The sequence below is a fragment of the Myiozetetes cayanensis genome, unplaced genomic scaffold (assembly GCF_022539395.1).
Source record: "Myiozetetes cayanensis isolate MyiCay16 unplaced genomic scaffold, myiCay2020 scf43, whole genome shotgun sequence".
In the NCBI taxonomy this organism is placed as follows: Eukaryota; Metazoa; Chordata; class Aves; order Passeriformes; family Tyrannidae; genus Myiozetetes; species Myiozetetes cayanensis.
Window position 1 is genome coordinate 340,037 of NW_026087665.1, and position 25,531 is coordinate 365,567.

Genomic DNA, 25,531 nt, shown 5'->3' on the forward strand with positions numbered 1-25,531 from the left:
TATTTAAGCATCGTGATACATCTTGAATGACAGTGGGGTAAACAGATTCAGCAAATAAGCTGTTGTTCCTGTGTGCCTGCAAGTGGCAGATCAGGTCAACCAGAGAAGCAGCTAAACAGGAGCACACACACAGCTTTTTCTGTGTCACTGCCTGCTGCCCATGATGTAAACGAAGAGCCTGAGCACGCAGAGTGCCACAAGGATGTTTTTCAGGCTGTTAAAACGAGGTGTACATGCTTTTGGCAGCGCTGGGGTGACCCTGGGGAACTGCAGCTTTGAGAAATGGTTTAATAAATTCCGGATGGATGTACGTTTTTCCTATTTGGATGTTTTCCTCAAGGTCACTTGAGTTGCTGTTACAGAGATGGGAAAGGGTCTGTTCTACTCACTGTATTTCCACAGGAGCAGAGTCCCAAGTGCTGAAAGTAATTTTTTGACAATGGAATACAAATATTTTTAAAATGGTTGGGCTAGAACTTGGTAAGTTGGGTTCTTGTAAGAAGTGACGAAAAGCAAGGTGAACATCAGGTTATTCAGGAGCACCTCCAAGGAAACATTTTCTGTCCATTTTCAAAGGAGGCAAACGATGGACACAGGAAAATATGTGAATAAAATTGGCTTTATTTAAAATGCTTACCTAGAAAAGCTTTGCACTGATTGACATGGAGTGCTTGGGGTTGAAATAGGCTGGGGCAAGAGGTTAGTCCAGAACTTGGCTGAGTTGTTCATTGAAATCAGGAGTGGGTGGATGTGCATCTTGTGATAGCCTGTGGGTTAAGTGCATGCAAATCAGAGATGTGGGTTATGTTTTGATCAGTTCTGCTTAATTTCCTGAGAAAAGCTTGTATTTTTATTTTTTGGGGGGGAGTTGTATTTGAACACGCAAAGATTGTGGTTGGTGACTCAACAATTTCCTTTCATTATCCTGGAGATTGTGGTGAGGGTGCTCTCTCTGTAAGATTCCTAATTTTTTAAAAAACCACATACAGAGATTGCTTAAAGTTATCAGAAATATAGTAATTTTAGGTCTCTGATGTCTGAATTAATTCAGATGGATCCACAAAACATAACCAAGAAAACTGAATCTATTGCCAGGAGGTCTAAAGCTGCTTCTCTAGAAAATATGTAGGAGTTGATTAGTGTGAAAACCTTGGAAACAACTGGATTACATTTTTTGTTTACTTGCAGATTTCAGGTATTAAATCAATGCAGGGGGTTTGAGTCAAACAGATTAATCATGGAAATCCCAGTGTTCAAGACTTGTTTGTCTTAAATTGGTACACATTGTACACACCATGCCACAGATATGGTTAATAATATAATAATATTACTGCTTAACAATATACTTAATGATTTTAGCTCTTTTAGACACGTTCAGCACCAGCATGGATCTTTGGAGAATTTGGTAATTCCTTGTTACCACTTCTACCTGTAGAGGGAGAGATTTAATTTTATTGGTGCGTTTGTGGAAGTATCCACATCCATAACGACACGATACATTTCTTTTGGAATCCTTTACTTGGGAAATATTTGTGGACCTGTTGTCAGATTAAACGATGTGGCTTTCCAGCAGATCCATGATCCGTGGTGATGGGTGAATTTCCAAAGTTTAGTTGTGACATGAAGAATTCGGTTTTATCAAAAACATTTTGGTTTCGAACTGGGAATCAAAGCACTGCAGGAACCAACTGATTTTTCTGTAGCAGTTTTTTCTCCTGAAAGAGATTAGAGCCCAACAAGCCCATAAAGCAATGCATTGTGGTACTAGATGGAGCTTAATAAATGGGAGTAATCAATCTATCTTGGTGTTTTGGGGGGTATTTCTCCCAAATGTCTCGAGATACCTCTTCAGAAACTCCTTTTTAGGCATTTATTGATACTCTTGGGAAATGAACACAAGTCCTGATTTCATTTTCAAATAATCACTTTATAGTCAAAAGCCAAAACATTCTGCACTGGTTCACTTTTTGAGAGGTAAAATCAGCAGAGTATCTTTTTATTTTGTTTTACTTTATTTTGTTTTTTGTTGGTCTTTTTTTATTATTTTATTTTTTATTTAGGAGAAGAGAAAATATGCTAAAAATATAATAAATTTCTTAAGTTCTCAATATCCCCAGAGTAGCTCTTCTTACAAGAACGGTTATTGCTTTTACTCTGTTATTTTCCAGATCTACTTGGAATCTGAAGTTCAAGGTGTCATTTCTGGGGAATGCATAATCAACAGCACTTAAACTAACTCAAACAGAATGTTTCAATCTTTAATTGTTAATGGTGCATGTTGTCTGAGTTATTCTGGTAGTCTTTACACACACACCCTCCCTCAATCTCCAAACCCAGGTTTGGTCTCTTCACAAGCAGTTGTGAAGTTTGCTAAAGATTTTAGAATTTGGAGTGTTTTACAGATCATTAATGCCTGCAGTCTTCTGAAGTGGAAAAACCTAGGGGAAGGTGGGATATTTGGGTTCAACCCCCATTCATTTAAGAATTGAGCAGAAGTCTCAGCTGTGTTGAGAATATTCCAGTAATAAATCTGTAGAATTATTTTTACAGTTTCCTTTGCTGTCCATTAATTCGATGGTGATTTGGGTGACAAAGCAGAACAGTTTCAGCTTTTGAGACTAAAGGCAGGTTGTGGTCTGCATGGGGAGGTGTAAGACCTCAGCTGGCACATCAAAGTGCAGTTGGAAATTCTCACTGCTGGCCACTCATTAGCATTGCTGGCTGAAAGGAGCAGCGGGCCCTGTGCAAAGCCCCCCTTTGGTCACATCAGAGATGTATGCTAAGCTAAAATTGCTGGGTAATTGCAGGCAAATGGTGCAATTTGACTGAGCCACGTAAGACTAAGATGCTTTTCTACCAGCCGAGGTAATGTAGGAAAAGGCAGCTCTGTGGAGCTGTGGGAAGAGGCTTTTGCTGCTCCATTTGTGCTGTGCTGCCATTTGATGCCCAGGTTGTACAGTTATGTAGGAATTCACTCCCCAAAAAGAAAAGAAAAAAGGTAGTTTTTTTACTTTACCTCCCCAAATAGACTCCTTGTTTATCTTGCAGAATATATACAGGTCAACAAATTATATATTGGAGTTTATTAACAGTATGGTTATCAAGTCAAGTACGCAGGATAATTTAGAAGTGAAATGTATGCATAAAGAAATGCAAATTGACCCAGTGCCACCACCATTCAAAAGAGACAAATTATTTACCAAATACTTCTACAGCAAATGTGTGTAAAGAAAAATGAAGCCTCCAACCCCCTAGCCCAACAAACAAACAGAAACTCCAAAACCCCTAAACAAAAACAAAACAAAAAAAAAAAAGAAAAAAAAAAGGAAAAAAAAAGGAAAAAAAAAAAAAAAGAAAAGATGTCATCTGGTATGTAGTTTATGAGTAAATGGTGGTCATATTCCAAAATGGAAGGTTTCCCTGAGAAGGCTCACTGTCAACCTCTTGCAAAAATACCTTGTCAACTCAATTGTCTCTGCTTATCCCCATCACCATGGCTGAGATGAGGAGGGAGCTGTTCCCCAAACGGACAAGTAATTTGCTGGAAATAGATTTTAGATCAACACATTTGATTACAAGGAGAAATCAAGCTGAGATGGTGCACTTTGTGCAACACAGGTCTATGTTCTCTGCAAGAGACATGGTTAAAATCAGCAAACAATCATGCTCTGTAGCAGCTGAGACATCCAGATGGTCTCAGTTTATCCCTCATTAAAACACACTTCAGTGTTCCAATCTTTAGATAAAGATAGGCTTGAATAGCTGTGGCAAGGCCCATATCCTAAAAGAAAGGTCACAAGCATTTAGAGAATTACAGAAAATACATCTCAAAGCAGCCCAGTGCCTTAGTTGTGTACCAGTGTCACAGAATCATGAACCACAGACTGGTCTGGGTTGGAAGGGACCTTAAAGATCATCCAGTCCCACCCCCTGCCATGGGCAGGGACACCTTCCACCAACCCAGGTTGCTCCAAGCCCTGTCCAACCTGGCCTTGGACACTTCCAGGGATCCAGGGGCAGCCACAGCTTCTCTGGGCAACCTGTGCCACGGCCTGCCCACCCTCCCAGGGAAGAATTTTTTCCTAATTTCTAACCTAAATCTCCCCTCCTTCAGCTTAAGCCATTCCCCCTTGTCCTGTCACTCCAGTCCCTTGTCCAAAGTCCCTCTCCAGCTCCCTCAGAGCCCGTTTAGGAGCTGGAAGAACTCTAAGGTCTCCCCAGAGTCTTCTCTGGGCTGAACACCTCCAACTCTCAGCCTGTCTCTGAAGGAGAGGTGCTCCAGCCTTCCAATCATGCCACTGAAACCAGGCATCCTGCAAGCTGGGCAGTGAGATGGGTCAGCAGAGGAGTGGGAAAGCCCGAGGGCAGGTCCTTCCAGCACTCCTCGTATTCCACAGTCTCTTGCTTGTCTGGCTCTGGTCTAAGTGGAATCACACTGAAATTACTGACTTTTGGCTTTTCTGTGGCTCTCAGTGCTCCCTGGTTCCAGTGATAGCCTTGGAATTGACGCTACTGACGTAAATTCCTGCAGTTGGCAGCAGCACTGCAGCACGCTGCTGAAAGTGAGTGTGTGTTGGTGTTGTGTTCTACAATTGCACAATACACAATTTACAGTTGTGTATTGTGTTGGTGGTATTCACACAGACCCCGGGAAGGGCTTGTGAACGACTTTGTACCTTCTCCTTCTGCCCTTACTTGAAGGAGGCAGCAGAAGGAAAGCAGCTGGAAGCACCTGATCCACGTGTCAGCTGGGCACAGAGTGCCATGATACTCATCTCTAGCTTTCCATCTTTCTTCATTTGCTGGGGAATTAATGAGGACTCCAGTTGTGCTGAAATCTGAGTATCTGCTGAAGGGCTTTGCTGGACAGGAGTCTGTGTATCCTGCAGCTAATTATGTCATTCATTAATCTATTATCTATTGATGACGGGCAAGAGAGAGTCACTGAGAATGATTCAGAGCCTTCATGACAATTCTTAAAGTATTTATTTCCTGTACTTTGATAATTCCTGATTACTGTGCTGCAGCCATGCTAAATCCTTATAGGGAGTTATGCTTGAGGTATTCTTAGAGAAAATTCCTGTTTCTTACTTGTTCTCCTGGGTTTTTTTCCCATATATGCACATAGCTAATGTAGTTTAAGAGATGCAGAGTAGAAAGATTAATCTCTCTTCCCCCTTGCAGCTCCTAAAGAAAGTTACAGCTTTACAGCTTCAAAAGAGAACATTTTATTTTTAAGTTGCTATTAATAGCACAGAAAATTAAAAGCTCATCATGGTTAGGATGAGATCCCGATTGAACTTGACAGGGAAGAAGATATTTAATAAAAGTACCAGGCATGGTGATGGCTTTCAAATAAATCTGTGTGTTAATAGCTAAATTATGAGGCGATAATCTGATGGTCTATTTAAAAATGTGTTTGTAGGAGGATTTTTGGGATGACCCCACAGATAACACATGGTTGTTGCTATGGCCTGTCCTACTGCTTATATTTTTTGGCTAATTGTATGATTTTAAGGTTGGCCAGCAACATTCTACATAGCTGTGATCGCTTTTTATCCATCAATTGATGTCTGCTGCTGTTTTATCAGCTTATTTTTCTGAGCCACCAGCTAGGATAATGTGCTTGAGGGAAAATTATACCCTACATCAGTGGTTTTGTTACAGCATGTTGTACATTATTGGTAATTTGAATGCACCCAGATAAAAATAGAAAGGTTAAGTAGTTTTCCAAATGTTGCTTCTGTGAAGCAGAAAGAGAGTGGTGTCTGTACCATATACATTCTTGAGGGAAGAGTGGGTTTTTTATTTTCCCTTTCAAAACCACTTGCTCAAATTGATGCTTTCCTTAGAGCTGAACCCAAGGAACAGTTTGCTTTGGAAATCTGTCTTCCCCAAACTCTCTGGTTTTGTTTTGGTTTTTTTTTTTTTTTTTTGTTTTTTTAATACTTCCTGAGGAATTTTTGGATTTAATGAGCTGGTTTTTAGCACTAATGTACCAGTTCTTACCACGCATGAATGTCCTGAAAATGCCTTCCCGTGGGCCAGGTGGCGTGGGCTGGTGCCAGGGAGAAGGAGCTGAAACCCAACGGTGCCCAGTGCCCTCTGCAGCATCCCCTCAGTCTGTCAGCTCCTGTGCACGGCCTTCACTCTGCTCCTTTGTTCCTCTTGCAGGGCTGGTAAATGTTTCTGACCATCCTCAGATGTTTTTGGCAGGTGGGAGCAAGGCCACGTTTGTGGCTGAGATATTTATGCAGGGCCTGCCCATGATTTCTGTACAACTGTAGTTTGTCGTTTCCATTCCCAAACAATTCCTTGATTCTCTGTCTGGGAGAATAATCACTGCAGGGAAATCTAACAAAAAAATTGGCATTTTGATAGGGCTGACTGATAGACATGTACTTTTAATCCTTTGTGAATGTCCTATTTAAAATCACTGCAGAACATCACCGTGTGTCTTTCAGCTAATGCCCACTGAGATTTAAAACCTCCTTTTTGGCCGCTCTCTTTCTTAAGAGTGACCTTGCCTGACAGTTTCTATTGTACAGCAGAATCCTGGGGGGATTTTTTTTTTTTTTTTTTTTCCTCTCTCTCATCCTTTCACATGGATTTATGTGGTGCAGACTCACCTCTCCAGCAGCTCTGCTTCTCTTCCCTTGCAGGGAAGATGTTCGTAGCTATAAATCACCGTAGAGAGCATATGTTCATATCTGATTTTCTTATAGATTAAGAATTTGGTGGTAGATGTTTGCTTCTATCCCCCAGGAGCGATTCTCTTCCTTCTCCCCCCTGATTAAAGAGAACAAGAATCACGTGTGTTTTTTGTAGCAGGTGATAAAAACCAGGAAGGAGGGGGGGCTCTTGGCTTTGCTTTCAGCTGGGGAACAGGCAAGGTGGCTGTTTCTTTTCTTCCAAACCTGGAAAGAAACTCTAACCAAATCATCATTTCGATTGCATTTTCTTGCTGTAACTTTGTATTACCTGTAAGATGTGTGCCAGCTCGTGGCCTGGGATGTTTGCATTTGAAGCTGGAATTCAAAGCTCTCCAGGTTTGGATCTCTCTTTAGTAGCAAAGATGGATAATTTCACCTTTTAGAGTGAAATTTTATAAGGCTTGGCATCTTGGTGCGACTGTAAAGTTATTTATGTGGATTTTTTTGAGAAAAAAAGAAAGCTTTTGAAAAGTAACAGCTTTTGTCTTCTACCACATAACTTGTTTTCCGTAGAATGTAGCAAAGCTAAAGAGTTATTTTTCTTTGGTGTTTGGAAAGTGATGCACTGAAAGTTCTGTGGCATAAAAGAAATTTAAGCAGATGGTAAGTTTTATAGGAACTTTAATATGTGAACTGGTGGCTTTCAACTATTAGTAGTTTAATTTTTAGCGATTTATAACCTATTAAAGTTTGATTTCTATATTTTCAACATGATCCTTTTGAGTTTTGAGGAATGTATAATACAGGTAGGCAGGATAGGTTTGGTTTTATACATTTAGTCAACTAAAATGGTCTCTTGCCACAAACTAAGCAGGTGGCAACAAAATCTCTCTTAGATGGTCCTTGTAGCACCAAACATAGCTGTTAATTATAATTTAGTCTCTCTACTTTCATTTTAGAGAACTGCATCCCACCCCAAAACCAAAATAACCTGATCTTAGGTAAAGATTTTTTTTTAAATAAAAATATCCAAAAATTCATTTTACTTTTAACAAAGTGAAAATGTACGTATATATGTTCTGAAAAGAAGATTAAAGAGGGCAGTTTCCTTTTACAGCCATTATGGGAATGTTGCATATGAAAAATGTGCCTCAATTCCATTTGCATATATTTCAAATATATGCAAATATATATATGAAAATATTCAAATATATGTGACATTCAGTCATTTAAATAACAATATATTGGTTGTTTTTTTAAAAAACTAGATTATTTGCTTTCATAGTTTGTGTTCTTTCTGTTTCATTATTCTGCTTACAGTTATTTTGTATGGAATCTGGATTTTCTGAATCTTATTAACAACCAATGGTGCTGCACTAAAAGCTTCAGTATTGGTTTCATGGCTTTATATCTTTATTTAATAGCATAATAAGATGCTTCTGACAGTGAAACTAAGGAGGCAGAAGATAGGACTGCAAATTTAGACTGGAAGGGAAGTTGGTTTAGTTTGTTTGGGGTAGGATTTTTGTGTTTGGTCTTTTTTCCCCCCTTTTTTTCTTCTTTTTTCCTTTTTCTTTTTACTGGACTAGATGTTTCTCTTGGGAGTTTTGTATCATGCTGCAGCATTTCATTTGCTGAGCAGTCCTATTTCCCTGAAAAATATGAGTAATTCCTGGAAAAATGGTTTTCTCTGCTTTCAGTCTTGAAGCCCCTCTTAGATAAAAGACATTATTGTATGGGTAATACTGAAATTAGAGCATTTTTGGCTAAATACAGCAATCTGATTCTATTTTAGTGTGGCTGTGCTGTGGTCTCTTGGCTAAAGGTCTGTTCATCTGCTCTGATTTTCTTTACTTTTATAGAATGCCATGACCAACAGTAGTCAGGCAATCCTTTTCACTGCTAATGGTTGGTTGATTTATGTGATAGATGCTGACAGAAGAACAGAGGAAACAGCAGAACAAGGCTGGGGTTTTTGGTTTTTTTTTATTCCCCCTGAAAGTGTTCCCATGGATTGCTGTGTAGAATTTTGAACGTCTATCTTAGGGATGTGAGTGTCAGCACTGATCATACTGCAGAAGTGTGGACTTAGAGGGAAAAATTGGAAAGGTCTTTTCTATGAAAAACATTTGGATTGAATCTTGCCTGTAGATTGTTTATATTGCAAGGTATTTCCAGCAGGTTCCAGAAGAAACTGGGTTGCTCCCTAAGCAATCAGCTACACCAGGAGTATTGATATTTAAGCAGGTGTTTCTTGTAAAATAATCAGCTGCTGGGACTTTCACATGCTGGATGTAATTTAGGTTTGGATTAGCTGTTAGGAAGAAATTCTTCACAGTAAAGGTGGGCAGGCCCTGGCACAGGTTGCCCAGAGGAGCTGTGGCTGCCCCATCCCTGGAAGTGTCCAAGGCCAGGTTGGATGGGATTTGGAGCAACCTGGGCCAGTGGAAGGTGTCCCTGCCCATGGCAGGGGGTGGAATGAGATGACCTTCAGGTCTCCTCCAACTCAGGCCAGTCTCTCTTCTGTTTAAGAAGCACTAACCTTTCACCAGGCACAGAATCACTGACCCTGTTCACTGGCTTAGGCTCAGTTTCTATTCTGGTTTCACCCTTACAGTTTGAGCTGTTGACCCAGTGAGGTTTGCTTTGGGTGCTTTAACCTCAAAGTTCAGGATAGGACACACCAAAATGCATTTTGCTGCAGCTGACCAGTTCTGGATTTTCTCGAGTTTTTATCTTCTCTGTTATCTCATAGCCCTGTACTTATGGAAAACATGATACCTGTCGGCTTTTTAACAAAAGTAAACCATCAAAATTATATTTCACACCAATGAGAGCTTTTCTACCAGAATACAGATTTCCACTGAAGTACAGATTTGCTCTTCATGCTCCTAATAAGGCAGCAAAAGGCTCCCATTTTTCTCCAGCTTTAAAAGTAATAATGTGCTGGCCTCCTTAAGTCTTTGTAACTACTGGTATGACAATGTTCTATCCAGTGCTGGAAATATTTCTGTCACCACTTAAGAACTCCCAAACCAGCAGTGGATTGATGCAACCCCCAAGGTAGAGTCAGCAGGGAAGGTGTGCTGTGGCACAGGAATCACGAAATGAAATGGTAATTTATTGATTAAAAGGCTGATAGATTGTTCAGACAGGGGTAAGATTTCCTTAGTTAGTCTCAGTTTTTAGGATTAAAAGTTTCTGTAAAATGTTGTTCAAAAATCTAAGAAAGGAGGGTAACAATGAGCTCAAGGTATACATGTACTAATCATGCTATTAAATATTTGGGCAGTCTTAAGGTATGAAGGTTAGAGAGGCCATGTAATATTTTTATAGTGAAATGATCAGTAATGGACTAAAAAAAGTAACAATTAGGAACCGAATTCAGTGTCCATTCTCAACATAGACTGAAAAGAAATCCTAGATTTTTAGGTGTCAGCTGTTTTTAATTAGACTCTGTCAAACCTAAGATTCTATTTGTTGGAAGGAGCTGGACAACCTATCTCTTTTAAGACGTTCTGGAGAATTTGCTGATTAAAATGAGATATAATCAGGTCCAAGGCACATAGACTGTGAAAGCACAGGCTTCTCAAACTCCCTTGGAAGTGTGTGCCTCAAGGTGACCATGTCTGCTGATGGTAAAGGTCATGTGGTAATTCAGAGTCTAGGTTTAAGAAATCTGGTGGTATGAAACAAAGGGCAGATGAAAAAAACCTTCATCTTTTTAGTGCTTATGTTTCAATGATTTGCTTTTTAAGGAAGCAAAGTAAAGAAAATATCAGAGTTGGAGTTTGGGGAGTTTTGGGGCTCTTTTATGTGTAGGGTTTTTGATCCTTGGCTTGATAGATACTGTAATGGACTATAGCATAACAATACATAATATTTTATTGTAATTATATATAATAATGTAGCTTAGTTATATACACACTTATATAATATATAATAATATAATTTTTTAGGGGAGGAAAAAAAAGGCATCTCAGTTGAATGGAAAAAAATTTTGACAATTTTGTCCTGGAGATGATGGTGAGGAGCTTGCACCTGATCACTCCATTTGTGCAGTATCACTGCAGTGTATCTTGCCTGTGTTTTCTGCTAAAAAAAAAAGGTTTCTCCCCACATCCCCCAGCTCTGTAACTGAATAGTAATCTGTGCTGGATCCTGGCTTTGTGCTGGGATTTGTTCCTTAGCTGTCACCTGTTTGCTTTCAGAGCATTTAATTTAGACTTTTTTTCCACGTCTACTTTATTTAATGATATCTGAGTGTCTGAAGTCTGAATATCCTTAGTTTTCTTTTTTTTTTCTCAGCTGTGTTTTTGATTAAATTGATAACAGTTGGTGTTCCTTGGAATAACTGTGCTGTGTTAGTCTCTGTATAAAATCAGTGCAGTTATACATGGAAACAGGAATTTTCTGAAGCTTATGGGGTGCAGAACGGGGCTTTGTTCAGTGCCAAAAATACAACCCAAAGAGTAGGACTATGTGGTGTGTAGGAAGGCAGCGAATAAAAGAAACCCCATACCTGCTTTACAGTGTGGAATTGGAGCCTTGGGAGAACAAATAGCTCATGAAAAATAACCTTTCATTTCATGACTGAAAGCAAAGCAAAATAAATTCATGTCAGTACGAGGAAGACACGAGAGAGAGCTCTTAAAACTGGTGAATGGTACAGACTTCACTGGAAAAATCTCTTTGCATAGCAGGTCATGTCCCTGTGAGCATCTGGAATGTCTTGTGGGGCTCATCCCTGTGGGAGCAGGTTCCTGCAGTCAGCAGCTGTTGGGGTGGGCTGTGGTGAGCCTGGAGAATTCCAGAACTGGGGAAAATGCTCAGGAATCGGTGATCCCAAAGGTGATTTGGTTCCTCATCCCAGCGTGTCTGCTGACAGCATTCCCAGAGTGAGGACCTGGCATCAGGAGCGGAAGGTTTTTATTTGCAGGAGCTGATCCAGTGCCCCAGAAGTCACTGATAGAGTCATTTCATTGATTTGATGGGGCTGAATTGATTCCTTTAATAGTATTTTTGTTCCCGTCAGTAGTTCATATGGCTTTGCTGTAGCCATTTACATGAGGAACAGTGGAAAGCAGATTTGGTATCAAATTATAGACTGCATTACTGTTCACTGCAGCAGGCACTGGGGGTGGTTTTGTTTCACAACTCTAATTTTAAGTTGCCCTCAGTTTACCAGTACAGCGAGGAAAAAAAGTCATCAAAATTGTGCAAGAGTTAGAATCTGTTTGATAGAAATCCTAGGTAAATAGGTTTATTGTATAACTGAAATTAAGGATATTTTGTACCCCTTTAATGAAGATTTATTTTGTGACATTACCCTTTTTGCCTTCAAATATTCAATGGTGTCTCACAGTAGGCATGGAATCCTTTTTTATTTATCCTACCTGATAGCAAAACTGGTACAAGAAGTCCAAGCTGACTAAAGGCATGGGTTCCTACTAAAAGGACTGAAATAATTATTGTGAGATTATAATAGGTAGGGGTTTTTAATGTGTTCATTCTGTAATCTTTTTAAAATAATACCTTAATTGTCTTAATGTCATCCTATTATCAGGGGAAATACATTTCTGTCTAAGAACTACAACCGAATGAAGCATCCAATGTCTCATTTGTGTGTGCTCATCATGAATGAATTATCAGAAAATCACAGCCTGGTTGGGGTTGGAAGGGACCTTAAAGCTCATCTCATTCCACCCCCTGCCATGGGCAGGGACACCTTCCACTAACCCAGGTTGCTCCAAACCCCGTCCAACCTGGCCTTGGACACTTCCAGGGATCCAGGGGCAGCCACAGCTTCTTTATGGATGCACAGATTAACTTAAGGCACTTGAAATTTATGAAGAAATGTAAACATGAAGTTGGGAATATTTTTCAGGCAACACTTAGTTGCAAAGTTCAGTTTCTCTTTCTTTATCCACTCTGGACATTTGGGTATTAAACAAAAATGTCACACTTGTAAAGGTGCCAAACTGCTTTTATTCGGATGGTAGTTTTCTTTAGTTCTTTCTGCATCTTGTGCATTCCTGATAATTAAGCTTCAAAGCCAGTTTTTGTTTTAAGAGAGTGTGAGTTTGAGCACTGATTAACTTTGTTGGCTGCTGGATAGAGAATCCAATCTCATTCTGGTCCATAAAGATTATATTGACATTCTGTCTCGGACATGAAAAGAACAAGAAATTGTAAAAGGTGCTACAGCTGGGCCATACTTGATTTATTTTCACACATCTGGAGACTTCTATAGAGCAGGTTATGGTTTTCTTTCTCAGCTGTTTCCACCTTGCAGAGGTCTGCTGGCAGTTTTCATCCTCTGCAATGTGTTGTCAACCTGCTGCTACCAGCACCTCTCATCAGAGTTCGAGGAACTGCAGGCAGAAAAATCCCCTTCAGATGATTTTGCTCAGACTCAAGGGAAAATTCCATTAAATCTACTTCCAATCCTGTTCTATCAAGGAATGGTGTCTCTAATGCAGTGAATGCAGAGCAGTCTGGTTTTGTACCTTGTGCTCACTTAAATGTGACTCTTCAGTGCTTTTTTCCCCCTTACTTGGGGAGAAAACAGTCAAATTATGAATATATCCTACCTTTTTAATTTACTGTGAATTATTTATTTGTCCACTCTTTTAAGGGCTGTGAAAGGCAAGTCTTGTGATCCTGATCTGGTGAAATCTGGTTTATTACATGGCTATTAACTTTTCTGCCAGTAGAAGTCCAAATGAAATCAAATGTCAGAATACATAGTGATGATATCTACATTCTAACACACTGTGAAAATATTTACAAGCTTCCAAGATGAGACTTTTCCTGATTAGGGAAATCAAAGAATAGTTTTCCCAGCAGGCCTGCAGTTAGCTCATCCAAATTGCTTCTGTTTTAATTGGCATGCATTTCCTCTAAGCAGCTAGAAGATGAAAAATATTTGACTTGGGCTCTACAGGAATGGAAGCCTGTTCCTCCAGACAGAGCCACTCTGGAAAAAAACCCAAACAAAACAACAAACCAACCAAACAGCAAAGTCTGAGTTTGTAGTGCATTTGTACAACACATATCATTTACAAAATCCCAGACCAAGGTGAAGACTTATATTCTGACTTTTTAATAAGAAAAATAAGGGCAGTCTTTTTCTCTGTTTTTCTAGTACGTGAAGTCTTTTGCTACCCAAGGAGGATCTAGGTGGGCTGCTATTTTGTCCCTTGACCACAGCATATTGTTGTTTTCAAACTGCACTTTGTGACTTATTTTTATTCGGTTTTCTTGATTCAGGAGCATTGGTAAGAATAAGTAAGAAGAAACAAGTGACTGCTTTTGTCTGGGAGAACAGTCCAACTTTGTGGGTGAAATTAGTTTCTCACTTACTGGAGTTTTTACTTCTCTTTTGCTGAACTTGTCTAAGGAGGATCATTTTCCCTATAACTTGTTCTCCTGGTGGATGATGAGCCCAAATGTACCCAATGGAGGATGAAATGATGCTGTGCTGGGATGGTGTGAAAAGCTGCGCTCTCAGAATTTGGGGGTGGTGGCTCTTTGTGCTCTGGGAGGCATTTGGTTATAAGTTAAACCCACTGACCACCACCACAGATAGTGGTCACTGGATTGAAAGAGATTCCATGGATCTTGGGTAAAAGAGGTGGAGAGATTTTGGCCTGGAGGCCCTGAAGGGACTCAGGGCACATCTGAAAGGGAAGGGAGTAGTCCTTGAGCCCACTGGAGGTTTTCCACTCCCAGGGCAATGCTGAAACCTGTGGTTTGCTGGGTCATGTTCCCTTTGACTGCCAGAGCTGTTATTCCCCAGGTAGTTTAGTCCATAATGGGGGGATTCAAATCCCTGGTGAACTGCTGGCAGACTGATGCTACTACCAGTGAAAGCAGCACCCAGAGCCTGAAATTCAGCTCACTTTATTTTTTAGTCCATTAGCGTATGAGATCCTGTTCGTTGTTTGATTTGATTGAAAGCTGTGTCAGTATCACCTGCTTTTTTAACAGCAGGATTGCTTGGTAGTTCACCTATGCTATATCTACATCTGGGAAATATCAGTGTTGTGTGTTTTGTAATATAATCCCTGTCCTAACCTCAAAAAAAAACCCCCCAAAAACCCCAAACAAACAAACAAACAAAACTCCACCCAAAACCTAGTGCAGTACTTGCAGATTTCTTGTGGATGAGACTTGTGGAAGTTTCACCCACTCCTGGTAACTGGATGCGTTCTGGGAGATGCAAAGCCCCTCTGATGGGAATGCTGCCATCTGCCCGCCACAGCTCTTTTTTTTTATTACTCATTCCTTTTGTTTAGAGGAATATTCCCACCTTGGGAGGGGTGAGGTGGTCGTGTGGCAGCCGTGCTGACCCAGCACACGCCCTGGCAGGGTGCCTGGGCTTTTCCTGAGGGAGACTCAAGGATCAGATGGAAGCTGCATATCTTGTTCCACGGGATTAGGGAGATGCATTATCAGTGAATAAGGTCAGTCACGCTCTGTGCTCGCTGTGTTTTACCATCTGCCTTTCAAAAAACGGGGGGTGGTGTTTCCTTGGTGGCAAAGCATTAGGTTAGTCGTGAGCAGCACAAACTCTGAGGGATTTGTTTTTAAAGCACCGAAGGAAGTGTGAACTTCGTATTTGTTGTTTATTGGTTAATATTTAATTGAAGGTGAAATTAAAAATTAAGCAGGAAAATGACTCATGCAAAAAAGCAGCAGCACTGTCTTGCTGTGGCTGACAAATGACAAAGAATTTCTAAGAATAGAAGCAAATATGTTAATTTATAGTGATGGCACAGTGAACCTAAAGAGATGCTTTGATTGAGAGGGATGGACATATCCCACAGAAAAACCATGTAGAAAAAGTCTTTGTGTTTAGAAAGTCTTTGTGTTTAGTACCCTTTACCTCATGAATTAAATCAGTAGATGGGTCTCCTCGGAAAAGACTAGTAATTATCTTTTGTCTGTGGTGTTATAGAACAGTATAGGAATAATTTTATTTTATTAGAGGAATGTTTAGAAAAGCTCACAGGACTAACTAGGACCAGGTGAATAGTGTGGGAGTTTTGCTGCTTGTTTTTTTTTCTTCTTAACATCATGGCTGTTTGAGATGCCCAGTTTTCAAAATCTTGAAGTGTATTTATATTAGAATAGATTTGTTTTTAATATTCCACTGGAAGTAAATAGTAACCTGTTATTTCAGCTGTCTGTCGTTATTATTGATGTCTCACAATGAGATCTCAATCTGCATTTTTGATGTGACTGTCAGCAGCAGCTTAGCACGGATGACACACCAGGAAGGGTCTGAAAGGCTGCTGTGAGGAAGGAGGAGCTCATCCCCAGCGGAGGTCGTGGCTGTTCGATGCCCCTCGGGATGGAGTCTGACTGGGCATCTGTGACATTCATGTCCTGCGATTTTTTTCTGAAATAATGCTGCAGGCTGGGGCTATTTCTGTTCAGAATACTGATCCACCCTGTTTACAAACAGATAAATAGTGTGAGTCAGGTCTTTTCTGCGTGCCATCCATAGGGAATTACCTAGGGGTGGATTGAGGCTGTGAGCGCTGCCCAGCACGGAGAGCTTAACGTGGTTGACAGGGCACAACATCTCCTTGACCATTGATTGACAAATAAAGGCCAATTACTACTTCTAGTTTCTCTTTGTTGTTCACTGTAAGCCACATTTTGGGCAGAAATTCTAGTGAACGTGAAAAGCAATATGTGAGATGCCGGGTGGCAGAAGTTCTTAGCACTAGAATATATATCAGTTAATAGGAAAGAAAGGTGCAGCAGTGTTCTGTAATATCATAGTGAAGCTGGTACTTCCCCTTTTTTCTGATTTTTTTGTGCTTGTTTGTTTTTTTGGGTTTTTTTGTTTGTTTGTTTGTTTCTTTTTTCTCTCCACAAAAATCAAAGAAATGTTGAGTTTTGAAGCTGTAAACGAGAGGGCTGGTACAGGTTGGCTGATCGAGCAAGGTGTGTTAGGCAGCTCTAAAGCAGGCAGTGCCACTGTGGGCAGAGGAATTAGTGCATCCAGGGGGCCTGATTTTTGTCATGTGCAGAGCAATGCAACAGAGTCAGATAGTGGAAATACCAAGCCTACGTGCTGTGTCAACTATACGTGGGTGGGAGATTAAAATTGTTGTACAAATATCAAACTGGGACTTCAAACACATCGGGATCCTCTTTATGTGCTTTATCTGAGTACTCATTTCCACTGTGTATTACTGTGCCTAGAAAGTTCAACACATGCCCTTTGCCTGTGACAGGTTGGTCAGTCATTAGGCTGCTGGTGTGCCCTTTGAAAGATCTTTTTTTATTACAAAAACTATTCTGAGACCTATAGATTAGACAGTGCACTCTCACTAACCCGCTTGAGGCAAAAAGGAAACCTTTAATCTCTTTTAAAACTCTGCATGCCAAATATAATAGCTGGTTTCAGCAGTATTTAAAACCAACTTCATTAGAATATGGCAAGGGGAAACAGGTTTTAAAGGCTGGTTTTAGCAAGTAATCAGCTGTCTCCCAGATGGTCCAAATGGGACTTGTTCAACACTGCACATGGGGGGAAAAAACTGAAAATAAAAAGGGGGGAAAAGAAAAAAGAAAGAACCCAGCACCACCCTGTGTGTGTGCCTGTGGGTGCTGGGCACAGGACCCAGTGGGTGCCTGGCTGAGGAGAAGCTGTGGCTGTTCAAACCCAGCCACTCCAGTGTTTTCTCTTTGCTGGGCTGTGTTCCCTTGCACAGAAGGCAAGGCTGCAAGATGTAATGTATTGAAATGTATTCTGCAATTGTAATGCTGACTCCAGTTTTTTTTCCAGCATTTTCACTCTCCTTGGGCTGAAAAGTTTTCTTTAACCCATTACTAAAACCAGTTGTGTTTAATCCGTTTGTGTCACCTCCCAACCTTTATCAGAGGCTCTGTTCTGGTCAGAGGACAGCCTGATGTGGCTGCAGGGAGCAGAGCACGTACTGGAGGTGTATCCTGCATGCCGGACTGATCGTTTATTTATTAATATTCATGAGTCATCTCATTTAGCGGGTGCTCTTGGGACTCGATTAAAGTGAGCGGCACTGCTATTGGTGCTTTGGCTGTGGAGAGCTTTATCTCAGGCAGAGCTGGTGTGTTATCCTTGCTGTGGATGCTGCAGCACCTCACAGGACATCTCACCGTGGCTCTGCACAGCCTCTCTGACATGATGAGTCCACCTGCCATGAGGGAACACATTTGAAAGTCACCTTTTGTAACGCGCTGTCGCACACTCCTGTAATGAGTCCTTTCTGCTTGTTCCCAAAGGTCCAGAGGAAGAAATGACCATGTAGATTCCACAGCTTGGGTGCAACATAATGGGAAATGGTGAATGGAGTGGAGCTGGTCTGCAGCCTTGAAAGCAGCCATTCTGCAGACCGCTAGTCAGTCAGGGACACCTTGCACGCCAGAGGCATCCTCCACGTCGCTCGCCGGACACACCCTGGATTCTTTTTAATTTCTCAGATCGGAATTCAAGATTCCTCTCCTTCAATTTTTAAAACAGTTTTAAGATTGTATCGACTACCACGAGTGGAGCAATACAAAACCAGCCACCATGGGTGACATGACAAATAGCGATTTTTATTCCAAGAACCAAAGAAACGAGGCCAACCATGCGGGAGAGTTTGGGTGCACACTGCAAGAACTGCGCTCCCTCATGGAACTCCGAGGGACAGAAGCAGTAGTAAAAATTAAAGAGACATATGGGGAAACAGAGGGGCTCTGCAGACATCTGAAGACATCACCAACAGAAGGTAAGAACTTTTCGCTTCACTTGAATCGGGGCACTTTGCGTGAAGTGCTCCCCAGATAGCGAAAGGAAGAGGTTTTGATTCAAACCTGAACAGAATTCTCATGGTGCTGCCATTATTCCCCCAAAAATAATAAACCAAGGGTCTTCAAAGAAAGGAGATAAAACAGCCTAGCTGTAACTAAAGCTGGCAGGAGAGTAAAAGAAGTGCTGTTTGTTCTAAGAGGTAAATGCATTAATTCCTCCTTAGAAGGCACACACAACATCAGCACGTGTTTTATGGCATTGCATGGAGACTTTCACATATATGCTCTTGGAGGTGAGAAGGTGCAAAGTGGTTGCTTCAAGAGAATTTCTAGGTATTTGGGCATCTTGAGAGTATGAAATGACCTTTTGAGATGCACATTATGTTACTTTGTAGGTCAATTTGGGTTAGGTATATGTATTTATAGAGGTAGCTAATCTTCACTGTGACTATAGATAGTTTTGCTTAAATTATCAGTCTGATTGTGTCAATGTTTTTATTATTTGGACTTCTACTGTATGTGTAATGAAACTCCTTACTTTCTTATGTTTAATAACACCAATCATAACTCTTTAATATTTGTTCTTCTAAGTGTTTTTGAAGTTGTCTACCTGATCATCATTTATTAGCCCGGGTTTTTTTCAGTGCTTGTACCAAATATGTCCCCATAAAGCACTGGCAGTGACGGGATGTTTACCCTCCTCATGCAACTTTCCCGATCATGAATCTTTCTGTTTTAGTGCAGGTACAATTCTATTTCATTCTAAGAATTCTATTTTTATCACTGTATTTGCATCTCCAAGGAATATTAACACTTTTGGAAATTAAACAGTCTTTCAGTCTATAATATTTCTCTAGTCTTGTAAAGTAGCCAAGATGTTCATTTTAGGCGCTTTTCTTTTTCGAGAAGATAGAAGTCTTGGCTTTGTTCCATTCTCTTCTTTCTAAAATTAATCATTTAGTTACCTCTCCTGTTTAAATGCCTCAAGAAGTCTTGAATTATTGGCACAATCATAAACATGTCAATTGTAGTGTAATGTTCTAAATTACAGCAGTTGAAGGGTCCCAAAGGAGCAGCTATCAATGTCTCATCCTCAAGAAAATTCTTCCCACTTGATCATACACAGCCTCACTACTATTTAACCATTCTAAATCTACAAAGCTGTGAACTGCACCTTTTCAGCAGAGGATTTTCAAGCTGATTGTGTATTAAAATGAGCAGCCAGCTTCAGTAGCACTTCGGCAGTCACGTGCAACCTTGTGTTCCAGAGTGACGAGTGGCAAATGGAACACTGTGTAACAGATCTCTCCCTTTTTCTAGTCTTGCCCAAATATCTGATCTGTCAGACAGGCCCTCTTTTCCTGCAGGGAGATTGTGCTCCCAGGAGGAGCACTGAGATAGGAAAAGCAGACCCTGTCCCTTGTCTGGGATTTGCAGATGCCCATCAGTCTTTCAGAGCTGTTGTACACAAGGGAACTGACTCTTCAGAGAATATGCAGCAATTCTGGCATATTCCTGGCACATCTGGGGAGTGCCAGACAGAGGTACAGGATCTCTATATTTACATGGCAGAATAAAAACTGATTTATAAATATCTCATAGGGACTCAGCATTTTCAGGATCCCTCAGCACTTGCAGAACATCAGAGCCCAGGTCTCAGCTTGGGTGAGCCGAGTTCACTTTGGTGACTCGAGTAAAGTTTTGCCAGCTCATTCTATTGGTTACCTGGTCAATGTGAACTTCAAAGGAGACGTTAATTGCATTATCTGTTCAAGTTATGACATCAGGGAAACTTAATTCCTCGTACTGGAACAGAGCATATGGATCCAAGTAGTGTGGCACGCTGACTCCAGCAGTAATCTATATCTGATCCTGCAGATAAGGTAACTTTCCTCTAAGCATTACGTGCACTTCATCACTTGTGCATTAGGGAAAAACATTTCCAGCTTCAAATGGCAATCAGCATAGCCTTGGAAGCGTGAAGACTCTACTGGGTTTTAATTTGAAATGAGATCACATAATAGGAATTCCCACGCTAAGTTTACATCTTACTTTTCCTGGTTTTGCTTGGAAAAAATTGTTATAGGAGAGAATCTGCCTGAAATATGTCTTGTCAAAGTTGGAAATTTTCACGTGGGAGAAAGTATCCATAGCAGAAAAACTCTGAAGGTTTATGACAAATATAAGCATACGTTTAGTTCCAAGTCCCTACCCATTACTTTTTGTGTTTCCAAGCTCTGTGAAGAAAGTTAAAATAGAGTGAAGAGGATATTCTTGAAGATGTAACTATTCTTAGAGGAAAGAAACACAAGCATTTCTTATATGGAAAAGCAGCAATGATGTGCAAATAAATTATTGACATACATGGTCCAATCTTTTGGTATTTGCAGCAAACCCCCACAATTTGCTGCTGTGCCTGAGCATCACTTTTCCAACCAACATCTTTTTTGGTGGAGCACAGTTAACTGAACTTCCTTTATTTTTCATGCTTTGGTGTTTGCACCTCCTGCACAGTTTTATGGGGAGTAATGGAATAAGCATTACTGCAGGACACGTCTTTCAAGGAACCAAGTAAAGTTTTGCTGAGCAAGAGTCCTGAGTGAATATGAATGAAACAGCAAAAAAGAGCCTAGAACTTAGTTCTTCCCAGGCTTGTAAACTCTTTCAGAATTTATCTTCTAAAGTCATTGTAATTTTGTGGGATGTGGCTGAAGTAGTTATTGGAACAGGGGAAAAATGTTTCCTGGCAGCAGGCACGTTGCAATTTGGTAAAATGTGGCCTAATATGAATTTACTGGTTTGCTCAATATTTAGAGAATAAGTAGTAACGAACCCAGAGTTTGCTCAGCAATTCATTTCCCATGTTAATATTTCCTGTAGCACCTATGGATTGGTAGGATCAATCACTTACCCTCAAAGTGCCTTTTGAAACTCCTGTTTGAAAGGCTTTGAACCTCTCCAGGTAAGACATAGGTGTAATTTAAATGTTATTTACACTGTTGTGAAGCTACACTTAGCAGTGCTTTCTGAACTCCTGTGTTAATTTAGTGTGGAGCTGTAGAGGTCTGCTGAATATTGAGCAGAATAATATTTGCATGCTGAAATAATTAATAATATTATTATGGATTACAAGACTTCAGACTCTTCTTTAAATTTTCTTTGATTGCTTCTCTAGCTATAGATACAGCATGGATCCCAGCTCTCAGTTATGCCTAAGGGATTTCCTGCATTAAAGTGATTATATTATAATGAAAAGCTCCCATTTAAGTGCTCATAGAAAGAACCTCCCCACAATCTATGGAAATAATTTATATGAAAAAATACAAATATGTGTCGACTTGAATTTTCTTTTAAAAAATATTTATATTCAGATTAGTTTCACTTTCATTATTCCAGGAGTGCAACAAATAAGCAGGACCTAGCTCTGTCTCTGCAAAACAATGCTGAGTGCCCCCTTGGGCAGAGCTCTGATGGCAGCTGTATAATTTTCTGTGCAGTCAGAGTCTTCGAGGCCCACTGGAGCATCAGTGATACCTTTTGAAGGACAGCTGGTAAAGTGTGATGAGTTAGTTGGGTGAATCCCCAGTGAGGCTGGAATCCACTCTTTCCATTGCTTATTTATATTTACCCACAATTTTGTATAGCCCCCACCAATTTACAGTAAGTTTTTCATCTACATTCTCCTCACGTTATAAAGATGTTTATTTCTTATAGCATCGTTATAGTGAATTAAATTCCACGGTTTCTTGCTTAAAATACTTGAATGCATTAATTTCCAACGTGGAACGTGCTTTGAATAGAGAATATAGAAAATAAAAAGGTTTTAACTTTAGGTCTCTTAGGATACTGTAAAAAGGCTTTCTGGAAAGACACGATATCAATTGGTAGTTGAGTAATAATATTTCTAGTGCAGAAGTTGACTTTTCAATCATTAGAACTCCCCTTAGTTGAAACAGATACCAGAGAAGTTGCTTTCTCTTTTCAAAAGCGTGTTTGTTGTGTGGGAGATATGGACTGAGTATCTATGAGGCCAGCCGTGTATTTATTCTTTAATTATTGCAATCTAAAAAGCCTTTCACAATTATAACAATGAGGTAAAAGATGAAAAAAGACTGAACACGACAAAATTAACTCATTAGTTTTGGTTCCTTATGCTTGCTACTATAAAAATGCACCTTTAATAAATTAATGTGTTTTGAAGCTACTCTTGCTGGTCCACACTGAATTGAACTTAGGTGCCCTGCTCTTTTAAATTAGCTACAGATATGTAAGGAATTTAGGAAGAAATTGGGAAAGGAGTGAAAGGTACTTGAGTCAGACAAATATAAGTTTAAAATAGAAATATAAAATAACGGATTACTAGAGACTGAAATTGATAAAACCACACTGAGCTTTACTTTATGAAAGTAAAGAAACTGGTAATAGCATAATTTTTGCTGTTGTTAAAAGAATACACTTAATCATGCGTAAACCACCAAATAATATCTGGAAGTTCAATATTTTCTTAAGCTATTTTAAATTTAAGGGTAGGGTGAATTTGATTTATATATATATATATATATATTTGACTGATTATATAATTTTTTTAAAAAGCAGAATTGCCAGCTGTCTGAAAGTCGATTTTTAAGATTTTCTTGGTGATGTTAAGCTGCAGCACTTTGGAAATCTTCAAAGCAGCCTCTTAAAAGCCCTGTAAAAGCAGACCCACTCATCCTCTCTCCGGATCACCACACTGTCTAATTCCTTATTTGTGGTGTCAAAACATCTCTTGCAGTTCGGGCCAATTTGCCAACACACCCAGGCCAGAAGCCAAGCTCCAAGTACACATCTAGCCCTTATTTGTACATGTTCTCTCCACACGGAAGGTTTGGTTTGAACAATGAAAACAGCCTTCCCCATGAAAAAAAAAACCAACAAAAACCTTCAGCATTGTCAGAGCCAAGGCCTCAGAGGGGTTTTTTCCTGCCTTGCATGGGAAAAAAACCACAGACAAACTTTAAACTCATATTTCACCTAGTTGTTCATGCAGCACCAAGTGTGGTTGAGCTGGTGGGAACTTGCAATACCTTGGCATTTCTCTGGAGGCCATCAATGGACACTGGTTGCCCCCTGAGTGCCCCAACATGCTCTCAGGGATCTGGGCCTGGCAAAGTGACCAGCACTTTCCCATGAGAGCCTGGCTGGTTGAGAAGGAATTGGGATCCTGGTTGCTCCTTCATGTTGAAATTACTGATATGAATCCCAACTGGATTTGTGCTGCCTGGAGGAGAGGAGGCTGTAGGGAGACCCTGCTGTAACCTTCCAGCATTTGAAGAAGGCCTATAAGAAAGTTGGGGACAAAATTTTTAGTAGAGTGATAGGACAAGGGGTCATGGATTTAAACTGAAGGAGGGTTGATTTAGATTAACTCTAAGGAGGAAGCTTCTTACAATGAGGGTGGTGAAACACTCCATCAGGATGCCCAGTGAGGTGGTGGATACCCCATCCCTGGAAACATTTGAGGTCAGGTTGGACGGGGCTCTGGGCAACCCAGTTCAAGATATCCTTGCTCTCTGCAGGGGAGGTTGGACTAGACAACCTTTAAAGGTGCATTCCCACCCAAATCATTCCATGATTTATCTCTGAGGGCATGCCTGGGGAAGCTGGAGGGGTGCCTGACTCCTGGGGATGAGTGGGAAACACAGGAAGGGGCACAGAGCATTCATTTGGGCCTTCCTTTCTCTACCCTCCCCACTGACACCTGGGGACTCCTGCTGCCTCTGCTCCCTCTGCAAGAGCACTGGAACACTTATTACTTGCTCTTTGCAGCTCTGTTCCACGGGGAAACGCTGGCTCTGACCCACGTCACACTGAACATCATTGTCACAGTAGGTCTTTCAAGACTGGGAACAGATGGAAAAGATCTAGGCAGGATGGTTGTGTGTTAATAGCTCATGTGAGGCAGGGAGGTTTGCTTTGGCTTACAGAGCAGTCTCCAGGTCCCATCCAAAGGCCTGGTAGAGCTGTAATACTTGGCCTAGCAATGCTGAAGTTGGCTCCTGTGTCCTGATTTGTCCATCAGCACAGTGCCATGCAGATGTTCATCAGGGCTTTCTGCACTCCTGGGACCCACATGAGCTCTGGGATTAAAAGGAATGGCTCTGGACATTTGAGATTCCTGCTGTAGGCAGTATGTTATATATCCATAAAATCCTATCTACACGTGTAATGATCTGGAAGGAGTGCATAGGGCTTTCTTGGCAACTGCACTTACTTTCCTTATCTAATATTTCCATTGTTTGTATAATAGAACAGCAAACATTCTTCCAAAGGTTACCCAAACACAAGCATCTCAAATGAATGGCTTAGATTTTTCGAAGTGATAAGTCCAATTGCATCGCTCATTTTGTTTCTGGGTTTTGGCATGTCGTGCCACTTGCTGATTTACTTTGGCTTTGTTCTTTTTCTTGTGGAAAACTGGAGAGGTATTGCATGATGCATTTTCCCCATAAAGCTTTAAAAAAAAAAAAATTAGTTTAGATACCTGCTCCTCTGAGAATCCTAAATGGCTTGCAAAAAGGTTCTCTCTGTGTAATGGGCATTGCTTAAAAGTAAGGCCAGGAAAGGAAGAAAGTCAGTGAATATCTTCTGCCTGCTCTATTCAGGCAGCATCAGAGATTTTCTGAGGTCAGTGCTGATTTATTTATGTGATTATCCAGGACATCATCTTCCCCTCAATGATTATCTTACCTCAGCAGGTGCAACACTTAGAGAAGAGGCTATTTTTATGCAAACTGAATTCCCTTTTCCCTTTCAGGCAGTCCATTAAATGCATGCAGGCAGTGTGTACTGCCCACAGACATACCTTCTGCATCTATACCTTAGGTTTAGACGAACAGAATAATAAATGGCACCTATTTTTCACAGGACTAGTGTTTGTTCATTGTAGTTAACTCAATCACAGCTACAATGCGTTGTAAGTCATAGGAAAGTCTGGCTCAGCAATTTTCCGTAATTCTTTCCCTCTTTCCAAAGAGGTTATCATAGGTTAGCATTCCCCATAATGTGCTGTGCCACAAGTTTCTCCTTGATCTGAATGCAATGAT

General features: G+C 40.5%; 1 protein-coding gene across 15 annotated transcripts in view; it reads left to right on the plus strand.

Moving 5' to 3' along the window:
- ATP2B2 (ATPase plasma membrane Ca2+ transporting 2) overlaps positions 1-25,531 on the plus strand; it is a 406,430-nt gene that overhangs the window by 210,671 nt on the left and 170,228 nt on the right. For all 15 annotated transcript variants that reach the window (XR_007630698.1, XM_050330693.1, XM_050330687.1 and 12 more), the window contains one exon: positions 17,937-18,424. Coding sequence is in view for 14 of the 15 variants with exons in the window: in XM_050330693.1 (XP_050186650.1) it covers positions 18,226-18,424 (199 nt within the window). In the remaining variant the exon portion in view is untranslated. The remainder of the gene's footprint in view (positions 1-17,936; positions 18,425-25,531) is intronic.